General features: G+C 37.1%; 1 protein-coding gene across 4 annotated transcripts in view; it reads left to right on the forward strand.

Annotated features, from left to right (window-relative positions):
- MACROD2 (mono-ADP ribosylhydrolase 2) overlaps positions 1-26635 on the forward strand; it is a 1980208-nt gene that overhangs the window by 409558 nt on the left and 1544015 nt on the right. For all 4 annotated transcript variants that reach the window (XM_082645906.1, XM_082645907.1, XM_082645909.1 and 1 more), the window contains exon 4: positions 9200-9229. In XM_082645906.1, coding sequence (XP_082502032.1) covers positions 9200-9229 — 30 coding nt within the window. The remainder of the gene's footprint in view (positions 1-9199; positions 9230-26635) is intronic.

Here is a 26635-nt window from a genome sequence, read left to right on the forward strand (position 1 = left end):
TCATTGACAGGAAGACACTGGAACTCACAAAAAAAAGATACCCCAATTCCAAACACAAAGGAGAAGCCACAATGAGATGGTATGAGGGGCGCAATCACAATAATATCAAATCCTGTTACTGCTGGGTGGGTGACTCACAAACTAGAGAACACTTATACCACAGAAGTCCACCCAGTGGAGTGAAGGTTCTAAGCCCCATATCAGGTTTCCCAACCAGGGGTCTGGCAACGGGAGGAGGAATTCCTAGAAATCAGACTTTGAAGGCTAGTGGGATTTGATTGCAGGACTTCGACAGGACTGGGGGAAACAATGACTCCACTCTTGGAGGGCACACACAAATTAGTTTGCGTATTGGGGCACAGGGAAAGGAGCAGTGACCCCATAGGAGACTGAACCAGACCTACCTGCTAGTGTTGGAGGGTCTCCTGCAGAGGCGGCGGGTGGCTGTGGCTCACTGTGAGGACAAGTACACTGACAGCAGAAGTTCTGGGAAGTACTCCGTGGCGTGAGCCCTCCCAAAGTCCACCATTAGCCCCCACAAAGAGCCAGGTAGCCTCCAGTGTTGGGTTGCCTCAGGCCAAACAACCAGCAGGGCAGGAAGCCAGCCCCACCCATCAGCAGACAGGTGGATTAAAGTTTTACTGAGCTCTGACAACCAGAGGAACACCCAGCTCTACCCACCACCATTCCCTCCCATCAGGAAACTTGCACAAGCCTCTTAGATAGCCTCATCCACCAGAGGCAGACAGCAGAAGCAAGAAGAACTACAATCCTGCAGCCTGTGGAAGAAAAACAACATTCACAGAAAGAGAGACAAGACGAAAAGGCAGAGGGCTATGTACCAGATGAAGGAACAAGATAAAACCCCAGAAAAACAACTAAATGAAGTAGAGATAGGCAGCCTTCCAGAAACAGAATTCAGAATAATGATACTGAAGATGATCCAGGACCTTGGAAAAAGAATGGAGGCAAAGATGAAGAAGATGCAAGAAATGTTTAACAAAGACCTAGAAGAATTAAAGAACAAACACCTAGAAGAATTAAAGAACAAACAAACAGAGATGAACAATACAAGAACTGAAATGAAAAATACACTAGAAAGAATCAATGGCAGAATAACTGAGGCAGAACAAAGGATAAGGGACCTGAAAGACAGAATGGTGGAATTCACTGCCGTGGAACAGAATAAAGAAAAAATAATGAAAAGAAACGAAGACAGCCTAAGAGACCTCTGGGACAACGTTAAACGCAACAACATTCACATTATACGGGTCCCAGAAGGAGGACAGAGAAAAAAACTGAGAAAATACTTGAAGAGATTATAGTTGAAAACTTCCCTAACATGGGAAAGGAAATAGCCACCCAAGTCCAGGAAGTGCAGAGTCCCAGGCAGGATAAACCCAAGGAGAAACACAATGAAACACATAGTAATCAAATTGACAAAAATTAAAGACAAAGAAAAATTATTGAAAGCAACAAGGGAAAATGACAAATCACATACAAGGAAACTCCCGTGAGGTTAACAGCTGATTTCTCAGTAGAAACTCTACAAGCCAGAAGGGAGTGGAATGATATATTTAAAGTGATGAAAGGGAAGAACCTACAACCAAGATTACTTTACCCGTTAGGGATCTCATTCTGATTCTACAGAGAAATCAAAAGCTTTACAGACAAGCAAAAGCTAAGAGAATTCAGCACCACCAAACCAGCTCTACAACAAATGCTAAAGGAAGTTCTCTGAGTGGGAAACACAAGAGAAGAAAAGGACCTACAGAAACAAACCGAAAACAATTAAGAAAATGGTAATAGGAACATACAAATAGATAATTACCTTAAATGTAAATGGATTAAATGCTCCAACCAAAAGACACAGGGTCAGTTAATGGATACAAAAACAAGACCCATATATGTGCTGTCTAAAAGAGACCCACTTCAGACTTAGGGACACATACAGACTGAAAGTGAGGGGATGGAAAAAGATATTCCATGCAAATGGAAATCAAAAGAAAGCTGGAGGAGCAATACTCATATCAGATAAAATTGACTTTAAAATAAAGAATGTTACAAAAGACAAGGAATACATAATGATCAAGTGATCGATCCAAGAAGAAGATATAATAATTGTAAATATATATGCACCCAACATAGGAGCACCTCAATACATAAGGCAACTGCTAACAGCTATAAAAGAGGAAATCGACATTAACACAATAATAGTGGGGGACTTTAACACCTCACTTACACCAGTGGACAGGTCATCCAAACAGAAAATTAATAAGGAAACACAAGCTTTAAATGACACAACAGACGATAGCTTTAATTGATATTTATAGGACATTCCATCCAAAAACAACAGAATACACTTCTCAAGCGCACATGGAACATTCTCCAGGATAGGTCACATCTTGGGTCACAAATCAAGCCTCAGTAAATTTAAGAAAATTGAAATCATATCAAGCCTCTTTTCTGGCCACAGTGCTATGAGATTAGAAATCAATTACAGGGAAAAAAACATTAAAAACACAAACACATGGAGGCTAAACAATACATTACTAAATAACCAAGAGATCACTGAAGAAATCAAAGAGGAAATCAAAAAATACCTGGAGAAAAATGACAATGAAAACACAATGATCCAAAACCTATGGGATGCAGCAAAAGCAGTTCTCTGAGGGAAGTTTATAGCAATACAAGCCTACCTCAAGAAACAAGAAAAATCTCAAATAAACAATCTAACCTTACACCTAAAGGAATTAGAGAAAGAAGAACAAACAAAACCCAAAGTTAGTAGAAGGAAAGAAATCGTAAAGATCAGAACAGAAATAAATGAAATAGAAACAAAGAAAACAAAGCAAAGGTCAATAAAACTAAAAGCTGGTTCTTTGAGAAGATAAGCAAAATTGATAAACCATTAGCCAGACTCATGAAGAAAAAGAGCGATAGGACTCAAACCAATAAAATTAGAAATGAAAAAGGAGAAGTTACAGCAGAAAGCGCCAAAATACAAAGCATCCTAAGAGAATACTACAAGCAACTGTATGCCAATAAAATAGACAACCTGGAAGAAATGGACAAATTCTTAGAAAGTTATAACCTTCCAAAACTGAACCAGGAAGAAATAGAAAATATGAACAGACCAATCACAATTAATGAAATTGAAACTGTGATTAAAAATCTTCCAACAAACAAAAGTCCAGGACCAGATGGCTTCACAGGTGAATTCTATCAAACATTTAGAGAAGAGCTAACACCCTTCCTTCTCAAACTCTTCCCAAAAATTGCAGAGAAAGGAACACTCCCAAACTCATTCTATGAGGCCACCATCACCCTGATACCAAATCCAGACAAAGATACTACAAAAAAAGAAAATTACAGACCAGTATCACTGATGAATATAGATGCAAAAATCCTCAACAAAATACTAACAAACAGAATCCAACAACACATTAAAAGTGTCATACACCATGACCAAGTGGGATTTATCCCAGGCATGCAAGGATTCTTCAATATACGCAAATAAATCAATGTGATACACCCCATTAACAAATTGAAGAATAAAAACCATACGATCTTCTCAATAGATGCAGAAAAAGCTTTTGAGAAAATTCAACACCCATTTATGATAAAACCTCTCCAGTAAGTGGGCATTGAGGGAACCTACCTCAACATAATAAAGGCCATATATGACAAACCCACAGCAAACCTCATTCTCAATGGTGAAAAACTGAAAGCATTTCCTCTAAGATCAGGAACAAGACAAGGATGTCCACTCTCACCACTATTATTCAACATAATTTTGTAATTCCTAACCATGGCAATCAGGAGAAAAAGAAATAAAAGGAATACAAATTGGAAAAGAAGAAGTAAAACTGTCACTATTTGCAGAGGACATGATACTATACACTGAGAATTCTAAAGATGCCACCAGAGAACTACTAGAGCTAATCAATGAATTTGGTAAAGTTGCAGGTTCTAAAAGTAATGCACAGAAATCTCTTGCATTCCTATACACTAATGATGAAAACCTGAAGGAGAAATTAAGGAAACACTCTCATTTACCATGGCAACAAAAAGAATAAAATACCTAGGAATAAACCTACCTGGGGAGACAAAAGACCTGTATGCAGAAAACTAGAAGACACTGATGAAAGAAATTAAAGTTGATAAAAACAGATGGAGAGTTATATCATGTTCTCATATTGAAATAAACAATATTGTGAAAATGACTATACTACCCAAAGCAATCTATAGACTCAATGCAATCCCTGTCAAATTACCAATGACATTTTTTACAGAACTAGAAAAAAAAATCTTAAAATTTATATGGAGACACAAAAGACCCTGAATTGCCAAAGCAATCTTGAGGGAAAAAAAGCAGAGCTGGTGGAATCAGACTCCCTGAGTTCAGACTATACTACAAAGCTACAGTAATCAAGACAGTATGGTACTGGCACAAAAACAGAAATATAGCTCAGTGGAACAGGATGTAGAAAACCCAGAGATAAACCCACGCACCTATGGTCAAGTAATCTTTGTCAAAGGAGGCAAGAATATACAATGGAGAAAAGACAATCTCTTCAATAAATGGTGCTGGGAAAACTGGAAAGCTACATGTAAAAGAATGAAATTAGAAGACTCCCTAACAACATACACAAAAATAAACTCAAGATGGATTAGAGACCTAAATATAAGACTGCACACTATAAAACTCTTAGAGGAAGACAGGCAGAATACTCTTTGACATAAATCACAGCAAGATCTTTTTTGATCCACCTCCTAGAGTAATGGAAATAAAAACAAAAATAAACAAATGGGACCTAATGAAACTTAAAAGTTTTTGCAAAACAAAGGAAACTACAAACAAGAGAATAAGACAGCCCTCAGAATGGGAAAATAATTGCAAACAAATCAATGGACAAAGGATTAATCTCCAAAATTTATAAACAGCTCATGCAGCTCAATATTAAAAAAACAATCAACCCAATCGAAAAATGGGCAGACCTAAATAGACATTTATCCAAAGAAGACATAGAGATGGCCAAGAAGCACATGAAAAGCTGCTCAACATCACTAATTATTAGAGAAATACAAATCAAAACTACAATGAGACATCACCTCACAACAGTTAGAATGGGCATCAGAAAATCTGCAAACAACAAATGCTGGAGACGGTGTGGAGAAAAGGGAGCCCTCTTGCACTGTTGGTGGGAATGTAAATTGATACAGCCACTATGGAGAACAGTATGGAGGTTCTTTAAAAATCTAAAAATAGAATTTCCATATGACCCAGCAATCCCACTACTGGGCGTATACCCAGAGAAAAACATAATTCAAAAAGACACATGCGGGCCTCCCTGGTGGCGCAGTGGTTGAGAGTCCGCCTGCCAATGCAGGGGATACGGGTTCGTGCCCCGGTCTGGGAGGATCCCATATGCTGCGGAGCGGCTGGGCCCGTGAGCCATGGCCGCTGGGCCTGCGTGTCCGGAGCCTGTGCTCTGCAACGGGAGAGGCCACGACAGTGAGAGGCCCGTGTACCGCAAAAAAAAAAAAAAAAAAAAAAAAAAAAAAAGACACATGCACCCCAATGTTCATTGCAGCAGTATTTACAATAATCAGCTCATGGAAGCAACCTAAATGTCCATCGGCAGATGAATGGATAAATAAGATGTGGTACATATATGCAATGGAATATTAGCCTTAAAAAGGAATGAAATTGAGTCATTTGTAGAGATGTGGGTGGATCTAGAGACTGTCATACAGAGTGAAGTAAGTCAGAAAGAGAAAAACATTTTTCGTATATTAATGCATATATGTGGAACCTAGAAAAATGCTACAGATGAACCGGTCTGCAGGGCAGAAATAGAGACACAGATGTAGAGAAGAAACATGGACACCAATGGGGGAAAGTGGAGGGGGCAGGTGTGGTGGTGTGATGAATTGGGAGATTGGGATTGACATTTGTACACTAATATGTATAAAGAGGATAACTAATAAGAACCTGCTGTATAAGAAAAAAGAAAAGAGTAGCAAACTAAGAAAAAAAATATATATGTGTATGGCACTATCTATGAAGTAGTCTTGACAGGGAGTGGCTAAATGAGCCTAAATCTAATAAAAAATTAAAAATAAAAAAAAAGGAAAATAGTGTTGATTAGTAAGCATGCTCAGAGAAGAGATTTTTAAATCTCAATTTAGAAGCAGTAGCATCATGCTTATCAACTTTAAGTTTTCTTTATTCCTTTCTCCTTTACCTTCCATGTGAAACTCTAGGAATAACAAGAGGCATATCCAAAATTCCCTCTAGCAGGGGACCTAGGGAGGGACATAACTATATAAACATATTTCATACATTTTTAATCACTATTTCCAAATAAACTTTTAAGAGTTTCTTTAACAGACCTCAATCTTACAGGAAGAAAAGTATCAAAGTTTGCTCTTTCCACACACTTCAGTAAACAAAAAACTTTTCTACATCAATAAAGAAATGAGATTAATCCTGCCAATTATCTCACTATTGGAAAGCATGTATTGAGAATTTATTAAATGCAGGCCAAATTATTAAACTCAGACTTTATCTTTAGGTGCTTCCTCTCTAATTGGGATATACCTCGATTTATTAGAAATAATTAAGTAAAAATTAAATGACTACTAATTTTAGAAACACAAAAGTCATTTTCACTTTTGTGAAATGGAAGAAATTATATTAATCCACCTGACCAATAAATGTTGACAATCAGTTATATTATGCATAAGGTGCTTTGTGAAGGTAGAAAAATAGAAATCATAATATAGTTTCACTTTTATTTGCCAATATTTTGTCACTTTTACTGAAGAAAATTTTCTTGATATTTTTCCTAATAATGTAAACATTTTATTTTTTAGAGAACAGAAATTGATAAAATAGACTTAAATGTGATGGGTTCTTTAGAAAAATCATTATCAGGATTACAGTTATTAGAATTGCTTTGAATATATTTAAGTAGCTTAGATTAAGATTCTATTACATGACTGGTAATGCACATGAAATTATCTTAAAAGTGATTGTGCCCTATGTAAATGCCACAGTTTTATAAAATACTTCTATGTAGATGTTAAAATGTGGCCAGACATGCTCACCTAGACGTGAGCACACATCTGACATAAACTGACTTGATGGTTTTCCAGTTCCAGTTCCTGCACCTGCTCCCACACATCCACCCACCTCTATTGGACGAGGGCCTGGTTAAACAGATGGGTCTTGGGCTGTGCTCTCAAAAGAGGCAGCCTCCACCTTTATTAAGCAAAGCATTGGGTGAAAATAGGTTATATTGTGTTATTGTGATTCTGGGCATGATAATTTGCATGTAAAGCTACTATTCATTGCTGTTGTTGTTTGTTGTTGGAAATAAATTTTTCTTTATGAATGAATATGTATAAATTGGAGGACAACAGATGGAGTTTCTGGGATCTGGAAAACCTATAGACAGGGAAGGAGTTCTCAGTCAAATATAAAAATAAAAAATCGGCAGGAGTGTGAAATGCCATGCAGTTTTTATAAATGCATGTAGCTAAGATTTTTAAGAAAATGTTTGGGTTTGCCAAGAGACATCATGAAATTTCTCCCATCCACTAAAGGGTATGGAACCAAGATAGAATTCGTAACATCTTTCCTCATTCCCCTTCAGCAAGTTACCACCTCAACAGTTACAAAGTTTGATTTGGGGCAGGGCATTAAGTCCTGGATTCGATCTATGTAAATACTACACATTTTCACTGTGAAGTCAGAAGGAGTTGGGGGACCTGAGGTGACAGGGTGGCAGATGACTTTATAATATCTGAAGTGGGACTTCCCTGGTGGTCTAGTGGTTAACACTCTTCGTGCTTCCACTGCAGGAGGCTCAGGTTTGATCCATGGTCAGGGAACTAAAATCCCACATGCCACGTGGCACAACCCAAATAAAGAAAAAAGAAAGTTAAAAAAGTAAATAAAATGTAATATCTGAAGCGAATTTTGTTTATGGTTGACTAATGGCATTGCTATGCAGTCCATATTTGTGATGAAAGCACTGCGGGGAAGGCTTGAGCAGCAATTAGATGGCCCTGTACTTAAAAGATCATATGAGACAAGATTTGATCCTCTAAGATTGACATATTGAGAAAACCTTCAAAGGCATTTGTTCTTCACGAATTTTCATGATGTTCTCTTTAGTGTTTCAATAATTAGCAAACCATCACATATGAATATAGGCATTTATTCTTAAAATGCTCCATTATTTATTGATAGAATCATTAACACTCTGATATTTGCTTCTCTTATTATGACAGTGCGTGGTTTGTGGACATCACAGGAAAATTCAAGTTGAAGATTCCTACTCCTCTTTCTTAAGTGATTTCTTTAATCTTTTAGTAGCTCAGGTTTCTCCACAAAGAAAGGGACTTAGATTACCACATACTTTTTTTATGTTGCTGCAGGACTTCTGTTTTCTGGCTTTTGTAGAGACTAGATAAACATAGGCGTAAAGTTGCTTAATACTTCAGCAGAAAACTGCAGTGGAACCTTCTGAAAATCTGACCTCTTAAAAAAAATCTAAATGGAATGGCCTTATATTTTGCTTATTATTTGATTTCATAATTATATGTGCTAAGTTAATGGATAAATGGGTAAGAAATGACACATCATTGTTTTACAAAAATATGTAAAATTTATTTCTTTCCCTCAAACAAAAAATTAATGTAAAAACGAATAAATCTGTCACTATTTGAGTTCGTTCTTATTGCAGTGTCTTGAGATAGCTTTATTTGATGGTGTTTAATTAAAGTTATCATTATACTTTCTTGTTACATTGTCCTTTGAAATTGCCTAAATAACATTGTTCTATCTCTAGTTGATAAAATGGAGAAACCAAAAGATTAATTTAGATACAGAATGGAAAAAAAAGGATCACATACGTACTTCATTTTATTAGAAGGAAGCATATTGTAAAAATATTCATTTGAAGACAAAAAAGAGAAAAAATAGTAAAATATTTCAATTTTCATACCATAATAAAACAGTAATAAAGTCTGTCTTTATATGAAAGAACATATTGTGATATATGTGTGTGTGTGTGTGTGTGTGTGTGTGTACAGCATGATCATTACCAATTTTTCTTGAACTACTCTGGCATATTATATTGTTATATATTATTTAATGTCTTTTATTTTGTTTTCTTTCGAACAGCAAATGCCAGTCTTCTTGGAGGTGGAGGTGGTAAGTCCTGAACATCACTTAAAATATATTTTATTACTACACCAACCATAAGATATTTAGTAAGTTCTGTGATACTTTAAAGAAAATTAATTTTGCTGTAGTCATCAACCACGCAAATTATAATCTTAGAAAATTTATAATAGAAATATCTTGGGTTTGCCTAAATGTTATTTTAACTGACTTCAAAATATGCAGAATACTGTTGTTCTCATCAAGCTTTATATTTCTATCTTCGGCATAAACTATAGCAGCAATAAGCTATTGAGATGAACACACATATAGTAGATGATAGTCACTTTTTAAAAAAATTTATTTTATTGAAGTATAGTTGATTTGAAATGTGTTAATTTCTGCTGTGCAGCAAAGTGATTCAGTTATATACGTATATAAATATATATACATTCTTCTTCATATTCTTTTCCATTATAGATTATCACAGGATATCAAATATAGTTCCCTGTGCTACACAGTAGGACCTTGTTGTTTATCAGTTCTATATATACTAGTTTGCATCTGCTAAGCCCAAACTCCTAATCCATCCCTCCCTCACACCCTTTCCACCTTGGCAACCACAAGGTTGTTCTCTATATCTGTTTCTGTTTTATAGATAAGTTTATTTGTGTCATATTTTAGACAAATTATAAACATATAAAAGATAAATTATAGATAAATTATAGATAAATTTAGATAAATTATAAACATATAAGTGATATCATATGGTATTTGTCTTTCTCTTTCTGACTTACTTCACTTAGTATGCTTATCTCTGGGTCCATCCATGTTGCTGTGAATGGCATTATTTCATTTTTTTTTATGGCTGAGTAATATTCCATTGTGTATATATACCACATCTTCTTTATCCATTCATCTGTTGATGGACATTTAGATTGTATCCGTGTCTTGGCTATTGTGAATAGTGCTGCTATGAACATAGGGGTGCATGTATCTTTTTGAATTATAGTTTTGTCCAGATATATGCCCAGGAGTTGAATTGCTGGATCATATGGCAACTCTATTTTTAGTTTTTTGAGGAACCTCCATACTGTTTTCAGTAGTGACTGCACGATAGAGTCACTTTTAATATGAATTTTAACATAATACATCTGGAGACTTGTGGTTTTTATCTTTTTTTTTTCATAATAATGACTAAAAACATTATGACTTTGTAGCCTGAGAGCTTAATATATCAGTGACTTACTGTGAAAAATAAAAAAGAAATTGGTAATGGCATTTTGCTTTTTCTTTCTTCCTTTTCAGAGGAGAGAGAGAAAGAGATCAAAGTGAGATGAGGAAGAGAGAGATTTCGGTACTAGGAGTTCTTTCTTGATAATAAAATCTTGGAACTATTTATTATTTTTATTTCTAGGTTGAAAGATGAAAGCTTACCTAGCCCCAGTCTATACTACATGGTAGGGGAGGAGAAAAATATACAGTAGAATGGGGTCCTTTTCATTTAGGACCCAGATAGACATAAATAGGTTTGTTTTCTCTCTCCCTCTTCCTCTTGCTCCCTCTTTTCATGTATGTGGTTGAAATAGATATGATTATACAGAGCTTTAGGTTTTCAACAAACAAGTTAGAACTTGTTTACTTGATCCCCAACTTTTAAGAAATGTTATCCTTTATAAATCATCATCAGGAGGTTTCAGCGTAAATTTTATTTGAAAATTAAAGTTTTTACCATTGTTCCCATATAAGCATCAATAGGTTTTTAAAAACAGAATGTTGGAAATAGAAATGATAGAAAATAGTTTAAACTAGAAAGTGCTCTTCATGTTACCACATGTCAATGCACATTCTATAGCAGAGTATTTTTCTTCTTCCCCAAATTACTTTAGAAAATATAAATATACAGGGTTTCTTCTTCTTCTTCTTCTTCTTCTTCTTCTTCTTCTTCTTCTTCCTCTTCCTCTTCCTCTTCTTCTTCCTCTCCCTCTCCCTCTCCCTCTCCTCCTCCCTCCCCCTCCCCCTCCCCTCCCCCTCCCCCTCTCTTCTTTCTTCTTTCTTCTTCTTCTTTTGGTATTCTTTGGGAACTAGAAGAGAAATTTTCCTTAGGAATGTACTGGATTCCCAATAAATTTTTATATCTAGGTTTCTTATAATATGTGAAGGAAACATTAAAATAAGTCATTCGTAGTGACGATTTTCTTACATGACATATTAGTATTTTAACAAATTTGACTAGTACTGTTAAATAGGATAAAAAAAGTTAAAATTGAGTCTACATATACAAATCTGTCAATTTAAAACAGCAGACAAATTAGCTAGAGAGTTAATTTATGGTTCTTGGCTATTTAAAAAGAAACTGAATTGACTAATTATATAAGTTAAAATCACTTTAGCTTCCCATAACAGAAAACCCCCAAATAATAGTGACTTAAAGGAGATAGAAAAATGTTTCTGTCCCCTGTGAAAGCTTAGATGTAGATTAGAGTGGCTGTGCAGTAATCCCATCCTGTCATCAAGTGCTCAAGCTCTGGCTTTTCTGCTCTTCCTTCCTACTGTGTGGAACTCAGGGTCCACAGAGGCTGCTGGACTCTAGGCATCAAAAATATGGGGGTCAGGAGGAGTAAGAAAGGCAAAAAATCAAAAAGGTGGCCCCTAAAAGACAAGCCAGTTTTCTTTAAGCAGCTTTATCTGATGTCTCATATCCTTGAATTGATCAAATGTTCATTCATGGATAATATAGTTTTATGCCAGGAAGAAATGTGCTCATCAAAAAAAAGCAGTGCTCTGTTTTCTAAGGAAGAAGGGGAGGGTGGAGGTTTGGCAGGCAATGAGCAGTCCCTGCCATTGTGGGAAGGTAAGCTGCTGTTCAGGTACCCTTGTCAAGCTGCTTTGTTTCAATATATGTATACATGGTTGGTGTGTATAGAATTAACTCTAGTGAGTTGGCCTCTATTTCCTTGTGGTTCCTTCAACCTGTGTGGGAAGATACAGTGTACATTTTTAGCAATGGCAAGACGTTCAGGAATGGGCAAACTCAATGTTCTGTTTACCTGAAGTATATACTTGACTGTCCTCTAGGTGGTTGATTTTGCTAAATGCAGTTATTTTCCATAATTTCTCATTTCTGAATTCTAAAATTAGCAACTCAATATCATCATAAAGATAAATTATGAGTATTTAAGATGGCTGTAATTTCTTTCATTAAAGTAGGTCATTGACAGGTTTAATTCATTTATGCACTTCTGGAGATGTCAAGATTGCTCTAAAATACATGTCTGATTTTTGGAAAGCTGCATTTAAAACTTAAATTTAAGGAATATTTTTAGCCTTCTCTGAACTGATTTTTGGCCTTTTGATCCTGTGACAAATCTTATTAATCCTGTCAGTGATATTTGTACAGCAACAGCTAATAATCATCTAATAAGGAGCCTAGAACTGATACAGTCCTCTTGGATTTGATCAATGATTCCTTTTATTGACTTGAATTAATATACCTTCAAAAACCTCTAAAGGAGATAATTCTTTGATTGACTAAACAATTTGATCAAGAAAATTTGGGACCACATAAAAAAATAATAATAGTACCTTAAATACCATTTTTTCAGGTTCTCAGCAGGGCTTCCCCCCAGTTCTGTATAAGTTGCACTTGAGATTTAGGCAAAAATCAGTCTATACAAAATTGTATTATCTATAATCTTAGCATTTTGCTCTTTTTTTTTTTTTTTTTGGAGTGCTCATGATCAAGACAAGAGATCTCCTAAGAGGAGATTTTAAAAATGGTCACAATCACACACTCAGTTTTAATTTTAAAGTGAGAGAATCATTTCACATAGGTGTGGATTTTCAGCTTTGGGCCAGAGGTCACTCTCTTTAGGAACTTAGTGTCACTTAGTGTCATTGTAGTGAGTATAAGTGATAGGGCTTCAACTACCTAGTCATATCAGTTAAAATACTTGGTAAAATGGATCATCTATGTATTTATGTCCCAGATATGTTAAGGGCAAATAAATATACTAATATTTAAGTAAGAATGTGGCTGGATTCTATCTTTCAGGAAGCCTTTATATAATCTATGTAATGGTATAATATGAAAAAAACCTTAGAAGTTCTATTAATTTTTACAAGCTCTCCATCATTGCTCCCAGTACTAACCTGCATAGCAGTATAGCACATTTAGATATAAAACAAGTAAATTTTATTTTCTCATTTAGTCCTTTTCTTAGTCAGGGTAGGCTATATTATGCTGTGGTAACAAACCTAAAAATCTTAGTGGTTAAAACAATAAGGTTAATTTCTTGCTCACATCAATGTCGAGTAGATTGGTGGCTGTTCTACTCAGGCTCTCCTACAGGTGGTGACACAGAGTCTCAGGTTGCTTCTCTATCTTGTAGCTACTCTATGTGGTATGTGGCTCCAGTCACAAAACAGGAAGAGACAGCTGGTGGATCTTGTGTGATGTATTTACAGAGCAGTTCGTCAATGGCTTATGTCACTTCTGCCCACATTCCATGGGTCAGAATTCAGGCAAGTGACCCCCAACCTAACTACAAGGAAGCCTGGGAAGAATGGAGTCTTCCAGCATTCCCAGGAAGAGGAAATGGTGTGGTAAATACATAGCACTGTCTCGGCCACAATACTCAAATGAGATCAGTGTTATTCATTATTATTATTACTTTAATCACTGAGGGAAATGTGACTTAGGGAGATTTAGTGACTTCTTCAAGGTCACACAGCTTATAAAGTGCAAAGGTCCAATAAGAAGACAGGGTTCTTGACTCCCACTCAGGGCTGGTGCCTTTGCTCTGTGATTTTTTGTTTTTTTAACATCTTTATTGGAGTATAATTGCTTTACAACGGTGTGTTAGTTTCTGCTTTATAACAAAGTGAATCAACTATACATATAAATATGTCCCCATATCTCTTCCCTCTTGCATTTCCCTCCCACTCTCCCTACCCCACAACTCTAGGTGGCCACAAAGCACCGAGCTGATCTCCCTGTGCTATGAAGCTGCTTCCCACTAGCTATCTATTTTACGTTTGGTAGTGTATACATGTCCATGCCACTCTCTCACTTCGATCCAGCTTACCCTTTCCCCTCCCCACGTCCTTAAGTCCATTCTCTACATCTGAATCTTTATTTCTCTCCTGCCCCCAGGTTCTTGAGAACCATTTTTTTTCTAGGTTCCACATATATGCATTAATATACGATATTTGCTTTCCTCTTTCTGACTTACTTCATTCTGTATGACAGTCTCTAGATCCATCCATGTCTTTACAGATGGCCCAATTTCATTCCTTTTTATGGCTGAGTAATATTCCATTGTATATATGTACCATATCTTCTTTATCCATTCATCTGTCGGTGGGCATTTAGATTGCTTCCATATCCTAGCTATTGTAAATAGTGCTGGAGTGAACATTGTGGTACATGACTCTTTTTGAATTATGGTTTTCTCATGGTATATGCCCAGTAGTGGGACTGCTGGGTCATATGGTAGTTCTATTTTTAGTTTTTTCAGGAACCTCCATACTGTTCTCCACAGTGGCTGTATCAATTCACATTCCCACCAACAATGCAAGAGGGTTCCCTTTTCTCCACACCCTCTCCAGCATTTATTGTTTCTGCTTTTTTTCATGATGCCCATTCTGACTGGTGTGAGATGATACCTCATTGTAGCTTTGATCTGCATTTCTCTAATGATTAGTGATGTTGAGCATCCCTTCATGTTTGTTGGCAATCTGTACATCCTCTTTGGAGAAATGTCCATTGAGGTCTTCTGCCCATTTTTGGATTGTGTTGTCTGTTTTTTTTGGTATTGAGCTGCATGAGCTTCTTGTAACTTTTGGAAATTAATGCTTTGTCAGTTGCTTCATTTGCAAATATTTTCTCCCATTCTGAAGGCTGTCCTTCTGTCTTGTTTATGGTTTCCTTTGCTATGCAAAAGCTTTTAAGTTTCATTAGGTCCCATTTGTTTATTTTTATTTCCATTTCTCTAGGAGGTGGGTCAAAAAGGATGTTGCTGTGATTTATGTCATAGAGTGTTCTGCCTATATTTTCCTCTAAGAGTTTTAGAGTGTCTGGCCTTACATTTAGGTCATTAATCCATTTTGGGTTTATTTTTGTGTATGTTGTTAGGGAGTGTTCTAATTTCATTCTTTTACAGGTAGCTGTCCAGTTTTCCCAGCACCACTTATTGAAGAGGCTGTCTTTTCTCCATTGTATATTCTTGCCTCCTTTATCAAACATAAGGTGACCATATGTGTGTGGGTTTCTCTGGGCTTTCTATCCTGTTCCATTGATCTATATTTCTGTTTTTGTGCCAGTACCATAATGTCTTGATTACTGGAGCTTTGTAGTATAGTCTGAAGTCTGGGGGCCTGATTCCTCCAGCTCCACTTTTCTTTCTCAAGACTGCTTTGGCTTTTCGGGGTCTTTTGTGTTTCCATATAAATTGAGAATTTTTTTGTTATAGTTCTGTGAAAAATGCCATTGGTAGTTTGATAGGGATTGCATTGAATCTGTAGATTGCTTTGGTTAGTAGAGTTATTTTCACTGTGTTGATTCTTCCAGTGCAACAACGTGGTATATCTCTCCATCTGTTTGTATCATTTTTTTTTTTTTTTTTTTTTTTTTTTTGCGGTATGTGAGCCTCTCACTGTTGTGGCCTCTCCTGCTGCGGAGCACAGGCTCCGGACGCACAGGCCCAGCAGCCATGGCTCACGGGCCCAGCTGCTCCGCGGCATGTGGGATCTTCCCAGACCGGGGCACGAACCCGTTTCCCCTGCATCGGCAGGCGGACTCTCAACCACTGCGCCACCAGGGAAGCCCTGTTTGTATCATCTTTAACTTCTTTCATCAGTGTCTTACAGTTTTCTGCATACAGGTCTTTTGTCTCCTTAGGTAGGTTTATTCCTAGGTATTTTATTCTTTTTGTTGCAGTGGTATATGAGAGTGTTTCCTTAATTTCTCTTTCAGATATTTCATCATTAGTGTATAAGAATGCAAGAGATTTCTGTGCATTAAGTTTGTATCCTGCTACTTTACCAAGTTCATTGATTAGCTCTAGTAGTTTTCTGGTAACATCTTTAGGATTCTCTATGTACAGTATCATGTCATCGGCAGACAGTGACAGCTTTACTTCTTCTTTTCCAATTTGTATTCCTTTTATTTCTTTTTTTCCCTCTGATTGCTGTGGCTAAAACTTCCAAAACTATGTTGAATAATAGTGGTGAGAGTCGACAACCTTGTCTTGTTCCTGATCTTAGTGGAAAAGGTTTCAATTTTTCACCATTGAGAACAAGGTTGGCTGTGGGTTTGTCATATATGGCCTTTATTATGTTGAGGTAAGTTCCCTCTATGCCTACTTTCTGGACGTTTTTTTTCATAAATGGGTGTTGAATTTTGTAAAAAGCTTTTTCTGCATCTATTGAGATGATCATATGGTTTTTCTCCATCAATTTGTTAATATGGTGTATCACATTGATTGATTTGCATATATTGAAGAATCCTTGCATTCCTTGGATAAACCCCACTTGATCATGGTGTATGATCCTTTTAACGTGCTGTTGGATTCTGTTTGCTAGTATTTTGTTGAGAATTTTTCCATCTATCACTGATATTGGCCTGTAGTTTCATCAGTGATATTGGCCTGTAGTTTTCTTTCTTTGTGACATCTTTGACTGGATTTGGTATGAGAATGATGGTGGCCTCATAGAAGGAGTTTGGGGGTGTTCTTCCCTCTGCTATATTTTGGATAATTTGAGAAGGATAGGTGTTAGCTCTTCTGTAAATATTTGATAGAATTCGCCTGTGAAGCTATCTGGTCTGGGCTTTTGTTTGTTGGAAGATTTTTAAGTCTCAATTTCAGTCTTGTGTTTTGTCTGTTTATATTTTCTATTTTTTCCTGCTTCAGTCTCAGAAGGTTGTGTTTTTGTAAGAATTTGTACATTTCTTCTACGTTGTCTATTTTATTGGCATATAGTTGCTTTTAGTAATCTCTCATGATACTTTATATTTCTGCAGTGTCACTTGTAACTTCTCCTTTTTCATTTCTAATTCTATTGATGTGTGTCTTCTCCATTTTTTCTTGATGAGTCTGGCTAATGGTTTATCCATTTTGTTTATCTTCTCAAAAACCAGCTTTTAGTTTTATTGATCTTTGCTATCCTTTCCTTCATTTCTTTTTCATTTATTTCTGATCTGATCTTTATGATTTCTTTCCTTCTGCTATGTTTGGGTTTTTTTTTTTGTTGTTGTTGTTCTTCTTCTTTCTCTAATTGCTTTAGGTGTAAGGTTAGGTTGTGTATTTGAGATGTTTCTTGTTTCTTGAGGTAGGATTGTATTGCTATAAACTTCCCTTAGAACTGCTTTTGCTGCATCCCATAGGTTTTGGGTTGTGGTGTTTTCATTTTCATTTGTGTCTAGGTATTTTTTTATTTCCTCTTTGATTTCTTCAGTGATCTCTTGGTTATTTAGTAGTGTATTATTTAGCCTCCATGTATTTGTATTTTTTACAGATTTTTTTCCTGTATTTGATATCTAGTCTCATAGCGTGGTCAGAAAAGATACTTGATAAAATTTCAATTTTCTTAAGTTTACCCAGGTTTGATTTGTGACCCAAGATATGATTTATCCTGGAGAATGTTCCATGAGCACTTGAGAAGAAAGTGTATTCTGTTGTTTTTGGATGGAGTGTTCTATATATATCAAGTACGTTCATCTTGTTTAATGTATAATTTAAAGCTTGTGTTTCCTTATTTATTTTCATTTTGGTTGATCTGTCCATTGGTGAAAGTCGGGTGTTAAAATTCCCCTACTATGATTGTGTTACTGTTGATTTCCCCTTTTATGGCTTTTAGCATCTGCTTTATGTATTGAGGTGCTCCTATGTTGGGTGCACAAATATTTACAATTGTTATATCTTCTTCTTGGATTGATCCCTTTATCAGTACATAGTGTCCTTCTTTGTCTCTTGTGATACTCTTTATTTTAAAGTCTATTTTATCTGATATGAGAATTGCTACTCTAGCTTTATTTTGATTTCCATTTTCATGGAATATCTTTTTCCATCCCCTGACTTTCCAGTTTGCATTTGTCCCTAGGTTTGAAGTGGGTCTCTTGTAGACAGCATATATCCGGGTCTTGTTTTTTTTATCCATTCAGCCAGTCTCTGTCTTTTGGGTGGAGCATTTAATCCATTCACATTTAAGGTAGTTACCGACATGTATTTTCCTATTACCATTTTCTTAATTTTGGGGGGTTCGTTATTGTAGTTCTTTTCTGTCTCTTGTTTTTCCTGCCTAGCAAAGTTCCTTTAGCATTTGTTGTAAAGCTGGTTTGGTGGTGCTGAGTTCTCTTAGCTTTTGCTTGTCTGTAAAGGTTTTAATTTCTCTGTCGCATCTGAATGAGATCCTTACTGAGTGGAGTAACCTTGGTTGTAGGTTTTTCCCTTTCATCACTTTAAATATGTCCTGCCACTCCCTTCTGGTTTGTAGAGTTTCTGCTGAAAGATCGGGTGTTAACCTTATGGGAATTCCCTTGTATGTTATTTGTTGCTTTTCCCTTGCTGCTTTTAATATTTTTTCTTCGTATTTAATTTTTGATAGTTTGATTATGTGTCTCGGAGTGTTTCTCATTGGATTTATTCTGTATGGGACTCTCTGCACTTCCTGGACTTGATTGACTATTTCCTTTCCCATATTAGGGAAGTTTTCAACTATAATCCTTCAAATATTTTCTCAGTTCCTTTCTTTTTCTCTTCTTCTTCTGGAACCCCTATAATTCGAATGTTGGTGCATTTAATGTTGTCCCAGTGCTCTCTGAGACTGTCCTCAATTCTTTTCATTCTTTTTTCTTTATTCTGCTCTGTGGTAGTTATTTCCACTCTTTTATCTTCCAGGTCACTTATCCATTTTTGTGCCTCAGTTATTCTGCTATTGATTCCTTCTAGAGAATTTTTACTTTCATTTATTGTGTAGTTCATCATTGTTAGTTTGCTCTTTAGTTCTTCTCGGTCCTTGTTAAAGGTTTCTTTTATTCTGTCCAGTCTATTTCCAATATTTTGCATCATCTTTACTATCATTACTCTGAATTCTTTTTCAGGTAGACTGCTTATTTCCTCTTCATTTGTTTGGTCTGGCAGGTTTTTACCTTGCTCCTTCATCTGCTGTTTGTTTCTTTATCTTCTCAATTTGCTTAACTTTCTGTGTTTGGGGTCTCCTTTTTGCAGGCTGCAGATTCATAGTTCCTGTTGTTTTTGGTGTCTTACCCCAGTTTCTAAGGTTGGCTCAGTGGGCTGTGTAGGCTTACTGGTGGAAGCGACTGGTGCCTGTGTTCTAGTGGATGAGGCTGGATCTTGTCTTTCTAGTGGGTAGGACTGCATCCACTGGTGTGTTTTGGGGTGTCTGTGACATTATGAATTTAGGCAGCCTCTCTGCTTTTGGGTGGGGTTGTGTCCCTGTCTTGTTGGTTGTTTGGCGTAGGGTGTCCAGCACTATAGCTTGTTGGTCATTGAATGGAGCTGTGTCAATGGAGATCTCTGGGAGAGCTTTTGCCGTTTCATATTATGTGGAGCTGGGAGGTCTCTGGTGGACCAATGTCCTGAACTTGGCTCTCCCACCTCAGAGGCACAGACGTGACACCCAGCCAGAGCACCAAGTCCCTGTGAGCCACACAGCTTAGAAGAAAAGGGAGAAAAAAAGAAAGAAAGAAAGAAAAAATAAATAAAATAACATAGTTATTAAAATAAAAAATAGAAAAAGATTATTAAAAAATTTTTTTGAGTAATTAAAAAAAAAAAGAAAAAAGAAGAGAGCCACCAAACCAAAAAACAAATCCACCAATGAAAAGAAGTGCTAAAAACTCTACTAAAGCCAAAAACAAAAAATATAAATGGATGGACAGAACCATAGGAAAAATGGTAAAAGCAAAGCTATACAGACAAAATCACACAAAGAAGCATGCACATACACACTCACAAAAAGAGAAAAAGGAAAAAATATATGTATCTATATATATTTTAAAAAAAGGATGAGAGCCACCAAGTCAATAAACAAATCTACCCATGATAATAAATCCTAAATACTAAACTAAGATAAACATAAAACCAGAAACAAATTATATGCAGAAAGCAAACCCCAAGTCTACAGTTGCTCCCAAAATCCATGGCCTCAATTTTGCGATGATTCGTTGTTTATTCAGATATTCCAGAGATGCAGGGTACATCAAGTTGATTGTGGAGATTTAATCCACTGCTCCTAAGGCTGCTGGGAGAAATTTCCCTGTCTCTTCTTTGTTCACATAGCTCCTAGGGTTCTGGTGCAGTGGTAGGCTGCACAGGCTCCCGGGAGGGGAGGTGTGGATAGTGACCTGTGCTTGCACACAGGCTTCTTGGTGGCTGCAGCAGCAGCCTTAGCGTTTCATGCCTGTCTCTGCTGTCCGCGCTGATAGCCGCAGCTCACGCCCATCTCTGGAGCTCGTTTCCACAGTGCTCTGAATCCCCTCTCTTTGCGCACCCCGAAACAATGGTCTCTTGCCTCTTAGGCAGGTCCAGACTTTTTCCTGGACTACCTCCGGCTAGCTGTGGTGCACTAGCCCCCTTCAGGCTGTGTTCACGCAGCCAACCGCAGTACTCTCCCTGGGATCTGACCTCCCAAGCCCGAGCCTCACCTCCCAGCCCCCACCTGTCCTGGCTGGCAGGTGAGCAGACAAGCCTCTTGGGCTAGTGAGTGCTGGTTGGCACTGATCCTCTGTGCGGGAATCTCTCTGCTTTGCCCTCCGCACCCCTGTTGCTGCACTCTCCTTTGTGGCTCCGAAGCTGCACCCACCCCCGCCACCCCCGTCTCTGCAGGTGAAGGGACTTCCTAGTGTGTGGAAACTTTTCCTCCTTCACAGCTCCCTCCCAGAGGTGCAGGTCCTGTCCCTATTCTTTTATCTCTGTTTTTTCTTTTTTCTTTTGCCCTACCCAGGTATGTGGGGAGTTTCTTGACTTTTGGGAAGTCTGAGGTCTGCCAGCGTTCAGTAGATGTTCTGTAGGAGTTGTTCCACATGTAGATGTATTTCTCATGTATTTGTGGGGAGGAAGGTGATCTTTACGTCTTACTCCTACACTATCTTGAAGGTCTCTCTGCTCTGTGATTTTTAATATATCTTTGCTGTTTAGATTTGCCTTTTCTATGCAAAAGTAGGTAACTCTGTTCACACCAGGAAAAATTAAGGAGAGCACAGGAAAACGTGCAGCTGAGATATGGATGATGCTTTCCTTGGCTAATTTTCACAAGTCTTAAGCTCAGTTGATAATTTGAAAGTACATACAATAGCACTGTCTAACGGTACTTCTGGATTGCCGTCCAGATTCATATACCTTTTTTGTGTACTTGAGGTTTAGTCTTAGAGCACATTGCATTTTAAATACGTATTCACTCATCTGTAATAAACATGTTTTACATGCACAAAGTCCTGTGATGTCATACTTTTGGAATATATAATAAAAAAAAGCCTTTGTAGCCAATCTTAAATTATGTCAAGAAGCAGAATTAGAAAGAAAAAGCAGAATTAAAGAGCTACTTCCTCAATTCCTTTCAGATCATTATGTAACAGACTGGAACAAAATTTACAGTCTCTTACTTTAGATGATGTCTTTCCTTTTCATCATCACAGTAAGACCAGAACCTGCTAATAGAACCCAAACAAGATATGGTTTACGGGTTTTGCTTCCCCTTTTAGTCGGTCAAAGCTCCTGAGAGCTGAAGCCTGAGGCATAATGTTAGACATTTAAGTTGACATTTCCTGACAGAGTGGCAATTTAATGTTGGCCTTTTATACGCATAAATTTGTAGAACTGCTTTTTAAAATTATACCCACATACACACATACATATATATACATGTATATGTATAATATATTAGTATCAATACTGTAATTCTAGACCTTATCCTTGAGGTGATTGTGTGGCAGATTAATTTTGAAAACTCTAGGTATAAGCAACACCACTAAACTAACTCTCAGCCTCAGATGGAATTCATGGGAAAGTTGCTTTTCTAGAATGAGAACACAGCGTATATTATGCCCTTCTCCACCACCAAAGGCTTCTTGCTCTCCTTGTGCCTCTGAAAGCGGGCCCAAAGTGTAACAAGGTGAAGTACCAAGTGTACTTCAAAAGCAGCAAAATCATAAAAACATTTGGTGTCATGCAATAGATACCATCAGTGTATCTCCACCCGCCCATTACCTATTTCTACATACAAACACACATATAAGCACATGTTCATTCATTCATTCACTCAACAAATACTAATTTAGGAACTATTGTGTGTCCGTACTGATTATTGGTTTGGCAATAAACACAGCCCTTTCCCTGTGACCAATCATGGTCTCTGTTTGGCTGAGTTATCTGAGCAGATGTTATTCCCCATGTTCTTTCAGATGTTCCAAGGGTTTTCCTTGCATGGATCTTTTGACTTAAAATGATATATTAATATCAATAGAATGGGCATCAGGTATCAGATTCCTTCTTTAAAAACCAAAACAGATATCCTGAAAAACAATTTTTTCACAAAAAAATCTGAGTTTCTACCAAGAGTTCCTAACATGAGAAACAACATGTTTAAAGGGTCTTTTGAGTGTGTTTAAGTGGAACTGCTTTCATAAATTACTTCTTAAACATTCACAGGCAGAGTGGAGAGCCCTGTCACCCTCCCTCCATGTACAGAACCAAATCCGCACGGTGATTACATGTTCCACTCTTGTTAAACCTTAAGATCTGGCTGGGCCTTAGGCATGCTGGGAGGAATCTAGGAGGGTGGTCCACAGTGAGGGAGCCAGTCTGGTTAAAGCAGGTAGCGTGCTGGGGCTGGCCCCTCATGAGAGTCAGTCAAGCGTGTCTGGCAGTGAGTTAGCCTGCTGGCCTCTGCTCAGCAGCTGGAGGAGTCCCAGCCATGGGCCTGGGGAGTAGCAACTGTCTCTCAGTCCTGGGACAGAGCAGCCTGGTGAAAGAAACTCAGGAGCCCTGGCCTTGTTGGTCAGGTGGGTACCCGGTCTCAGGATTAGAGCTTTAGAAAGGGATGTGATGCCAAATCTATGGAAAATAAGGCTTAAGATCTGACTGTGTCAGGTGGGATTGATCCTGGGCACTGCAGGTGGGTAAGCCTGCTAGGGGCGATAAGGAGGCTCAGCTGAGAGGAAGATAGAGGGGAAGGGGAGTGTGCTGACCAGGAGCCAGGCCAGGTCTGACAACATGCAGTTACATAGTGAACCAGCATACCTTTGTCCTCCCTCCCTCCCTTCTTCCCTTCCTTCTTTCTTTCTTCCCTTCATTTTGCCCTCTTCCTTTTTTTCTTTCTTTCCTTTTTCTCTTTCACAGTCAACAGTATGTACTGATTACCTATTGTATACTAGTCTTGACATTGAGGTAGGAAAGATTCTTATAACCAAGTGCAGTCTGAAGTATAAATATTTATTTACATATTAATATAATAAGAACTAGAAAGGTTCTCAATACAGGAAAAATGAAGCAGAAAAGATGAAGCCAACATGTCGGAGTGGTCAGGGAAGGCTTCCCACGAGAGGTGACACTGGAGAAATCTTGGAGTATGAGTTATTTTCCAGGAGAGGAAGGAAATGACCCACTCAGTTGTATTTTTCACTGTTTGATGTAGATATATTTTACAGAGATCTTGCTATGCTTCAGCAGTCCTCCTCACTGTTCTGCAGTCGTGTTATCCAGATTTTGGTTAAACAGCTTCCTCTGACCTTTCAGGCATGCCACTTAAAATGGAGTGAACAGTGTTAGAACTGAAGAAAGGAACTCTGGTACTAATGGTGTTGGCAGCAAAGGTTCATCACAGCAATCCGAGCAAAGTCTGATGGTCACACCAACACAGGCTCCTCCCTGCCTTGCCTTTTCCTCTCACTACCTCACTTGCATCTCAGTCTAGGGACAAACTCTGCAGCTGCCCACACTAGTTGGATCTCTAGTATATGTCTTCCTCATTCCACATGAGCTTGTCTAGTTCTATTCTTAGAAGTTTGACCCAGTCCTGATTGCCTTAATCTTGTCTGCCGTTTGTCATTAAACCTTTCAGATGCTTCCTAGCGGAGGAAGGGGAGGGTATAAAATCCAGGTCATGTCTCTGCTTGAACTTCCCTTTTTATTGGCCATTCTGAGGACATGCCTTGATTATTCCACCTCTAACTTTGGTCACCATGACCCCTCTATTCTAAAGCTAATTTTGAAATTATTCGTCATATTAAGTACTTACCTACTTCCCCTTCTGAGTGAAACTGCCCCATCTAAAACCCTGTCAAAGGGGCAGCCCTGTGCAGATAAAATGCCCCTTCTCATTCTTGCCAAGCTGATTGAATAGATACTAAAAAGTGATGAAATAATATCTGCGGGAAATTAATGTCAACCTGGAATTCTTTGCCCACAGGAACTATCATTCACTAGTGAGGCAAATATAAAGACATTTTCAGATAAACATTGAAAAAATTAATCATAGATCCTTGCTGAAAGAGCTGCCAAAATGTAAATTTGAGTAAAAAGGAATTTAAACCCACTTCCCACCTCCCCCACAAAAGGTTGCTATATCAATTCTGTTATTATTTTTTTAAGTTGATAGACAATTTTAAACATGTACACATGTAGATTAAAATAGTATAAAGAATCCAATTTTCTCATCATGAAGCTACATCAGTTTTCAACTCTCAGCCAACCTTGTTTCATCTACACCTCCATCCACTCAAACACCTAGATTATTTTGAAGCAAATCCAAGAATCATATCATTTTATCTGTAAATATCTTGATATGCACCTCTCAAAGACAGGGAGTGTATTTTTCTCTTTTTATTTTAGCATCATAAAAATATCATTTTTAAATGTGAAAATTTTCCTTAGTATCATCATTTGTCTAGTCACTGTTCATATTATTCCTATCAATTTATGATTTTATTTTTTACAGTATATTTGCTTGAATTGTGATGTAAATAAGATTTATATGCTGCTTGGTTGGTATGTCTTTTATGTCTCTTTCAATGTATGGATTCCTCCTCAATAGCTGATCTCAATATGTATCTCTAAAAGATAGTATTTCAATATGTTTGTGCTTTCAACTGGATACTCATTTAAGTTCATTTGTTTCCATTTTGTTTTTGATTTGGGAGGATGGCATTTTAAAATATAGTTTCATAATTGGTGAATATTATTTTACATTTCTTTTGTATTTTTGTTTCATAGTTAACTTTTGGAAAAATGTAACGTTTAAGGAATTCTGTTAAGAAATGTTTAGATAGGTAAATCGTGCTCAAAGATAGGAAAAAGTATTATGAAATAATTTTGTTTTAATGTGAGAGCCCTCTTTGCAGAAATTGAAATTCCTTGGTAAAAATTCTGGACTTTTATGAATGCTCTCACTGTGTTTAGCTAGCTAAATGGGGCCTAAATGCTTAGAAGCATAGATTTATATTTAAAAACAAATAATTTAGAATTAGGAAGTACTTTACACAGCTTCCAGGATATGTCTATATATCTATCTAATTATATAGTAGATATAATATCATGCTTCTGTAGCTTATCTACTTGTGTTAAAGGTAATACCTTTTCAAAACTATCCAAAAAAAAATTTATTGAGCTCCTGTTTTTAAATATCTATCCCTTATCCTCAAGGAGACTCTGAATGTGACCTGCAAGTGCGCAGTAGGAAATAAAAGTCCAAGCAAAATACTGCAGGTCAAGTCTCTTGTGTTTTGGGATCACTAGATTATATCGCTTCAGTTTATGGGGGAGAATGGTTTTCTTTACTATATCTGTTGTGGCTCCAGAGAAATAAAAGGTGGGGCAATTTCTTTGAAAGTCACTTTAATAATCTTTTCAATTTCAGCACTATTAAGAATCCTTTTTCATTCTTTGGAGCTGTTTTCATTTACCGCTAAACTGGAGATAAGCAGTGGAGGATAGTGAGGAATGAACCTGGCCAATTCTGAATAGGGATCTCAGGAGTCCAGTCATAGACACTGTGGACCTGTGGTTTACTCAGAAAGTCCTTTCCTTTTGCTTTACATGATCATGTATTGCTGCAGCTCTGTCTTTGGCCAAAAGTCGTTAATTTTATTTTTTTAATAAGTTAAAATAAATTCATTATTTTGTGTCCTAGTTTCCTCCTCTGAAAAGGTGATTATTATGATAAGTAACTATTTTACAGAGGTGGAATAACTAATTGCTCATTGTAAAGTGTTTTTCAAATACAAGGTGTTAGATCAGTGGTTATTACCATAGTTGTCATTATTATTATCATTATAGTCTAAAACTGAAAGATGAAATGGTGCTGGATAATTGTAAGATGTGGTGATGTTATATCCAAATAAAGAGGAATAACCTGAATTATTGGATAATAGAAATCCAAATATCTGTGTGTGGCAGGGAAGAGTTTCTTTTGCAGAAAGCTAATATAGATAATGGTGCT

This window comes from Mesoplodon mirus, assembly GCF_964341445.2.
Source record: "Mesoplodon mirus genome assembly, chromosome: 15".
Lineage (NCBI taxonomy): Eukaryota > Metazoa > Chordata > Mammalia > Artiodactyla > Ziphiidae > Mesoplodon > Mesoplodon mirus.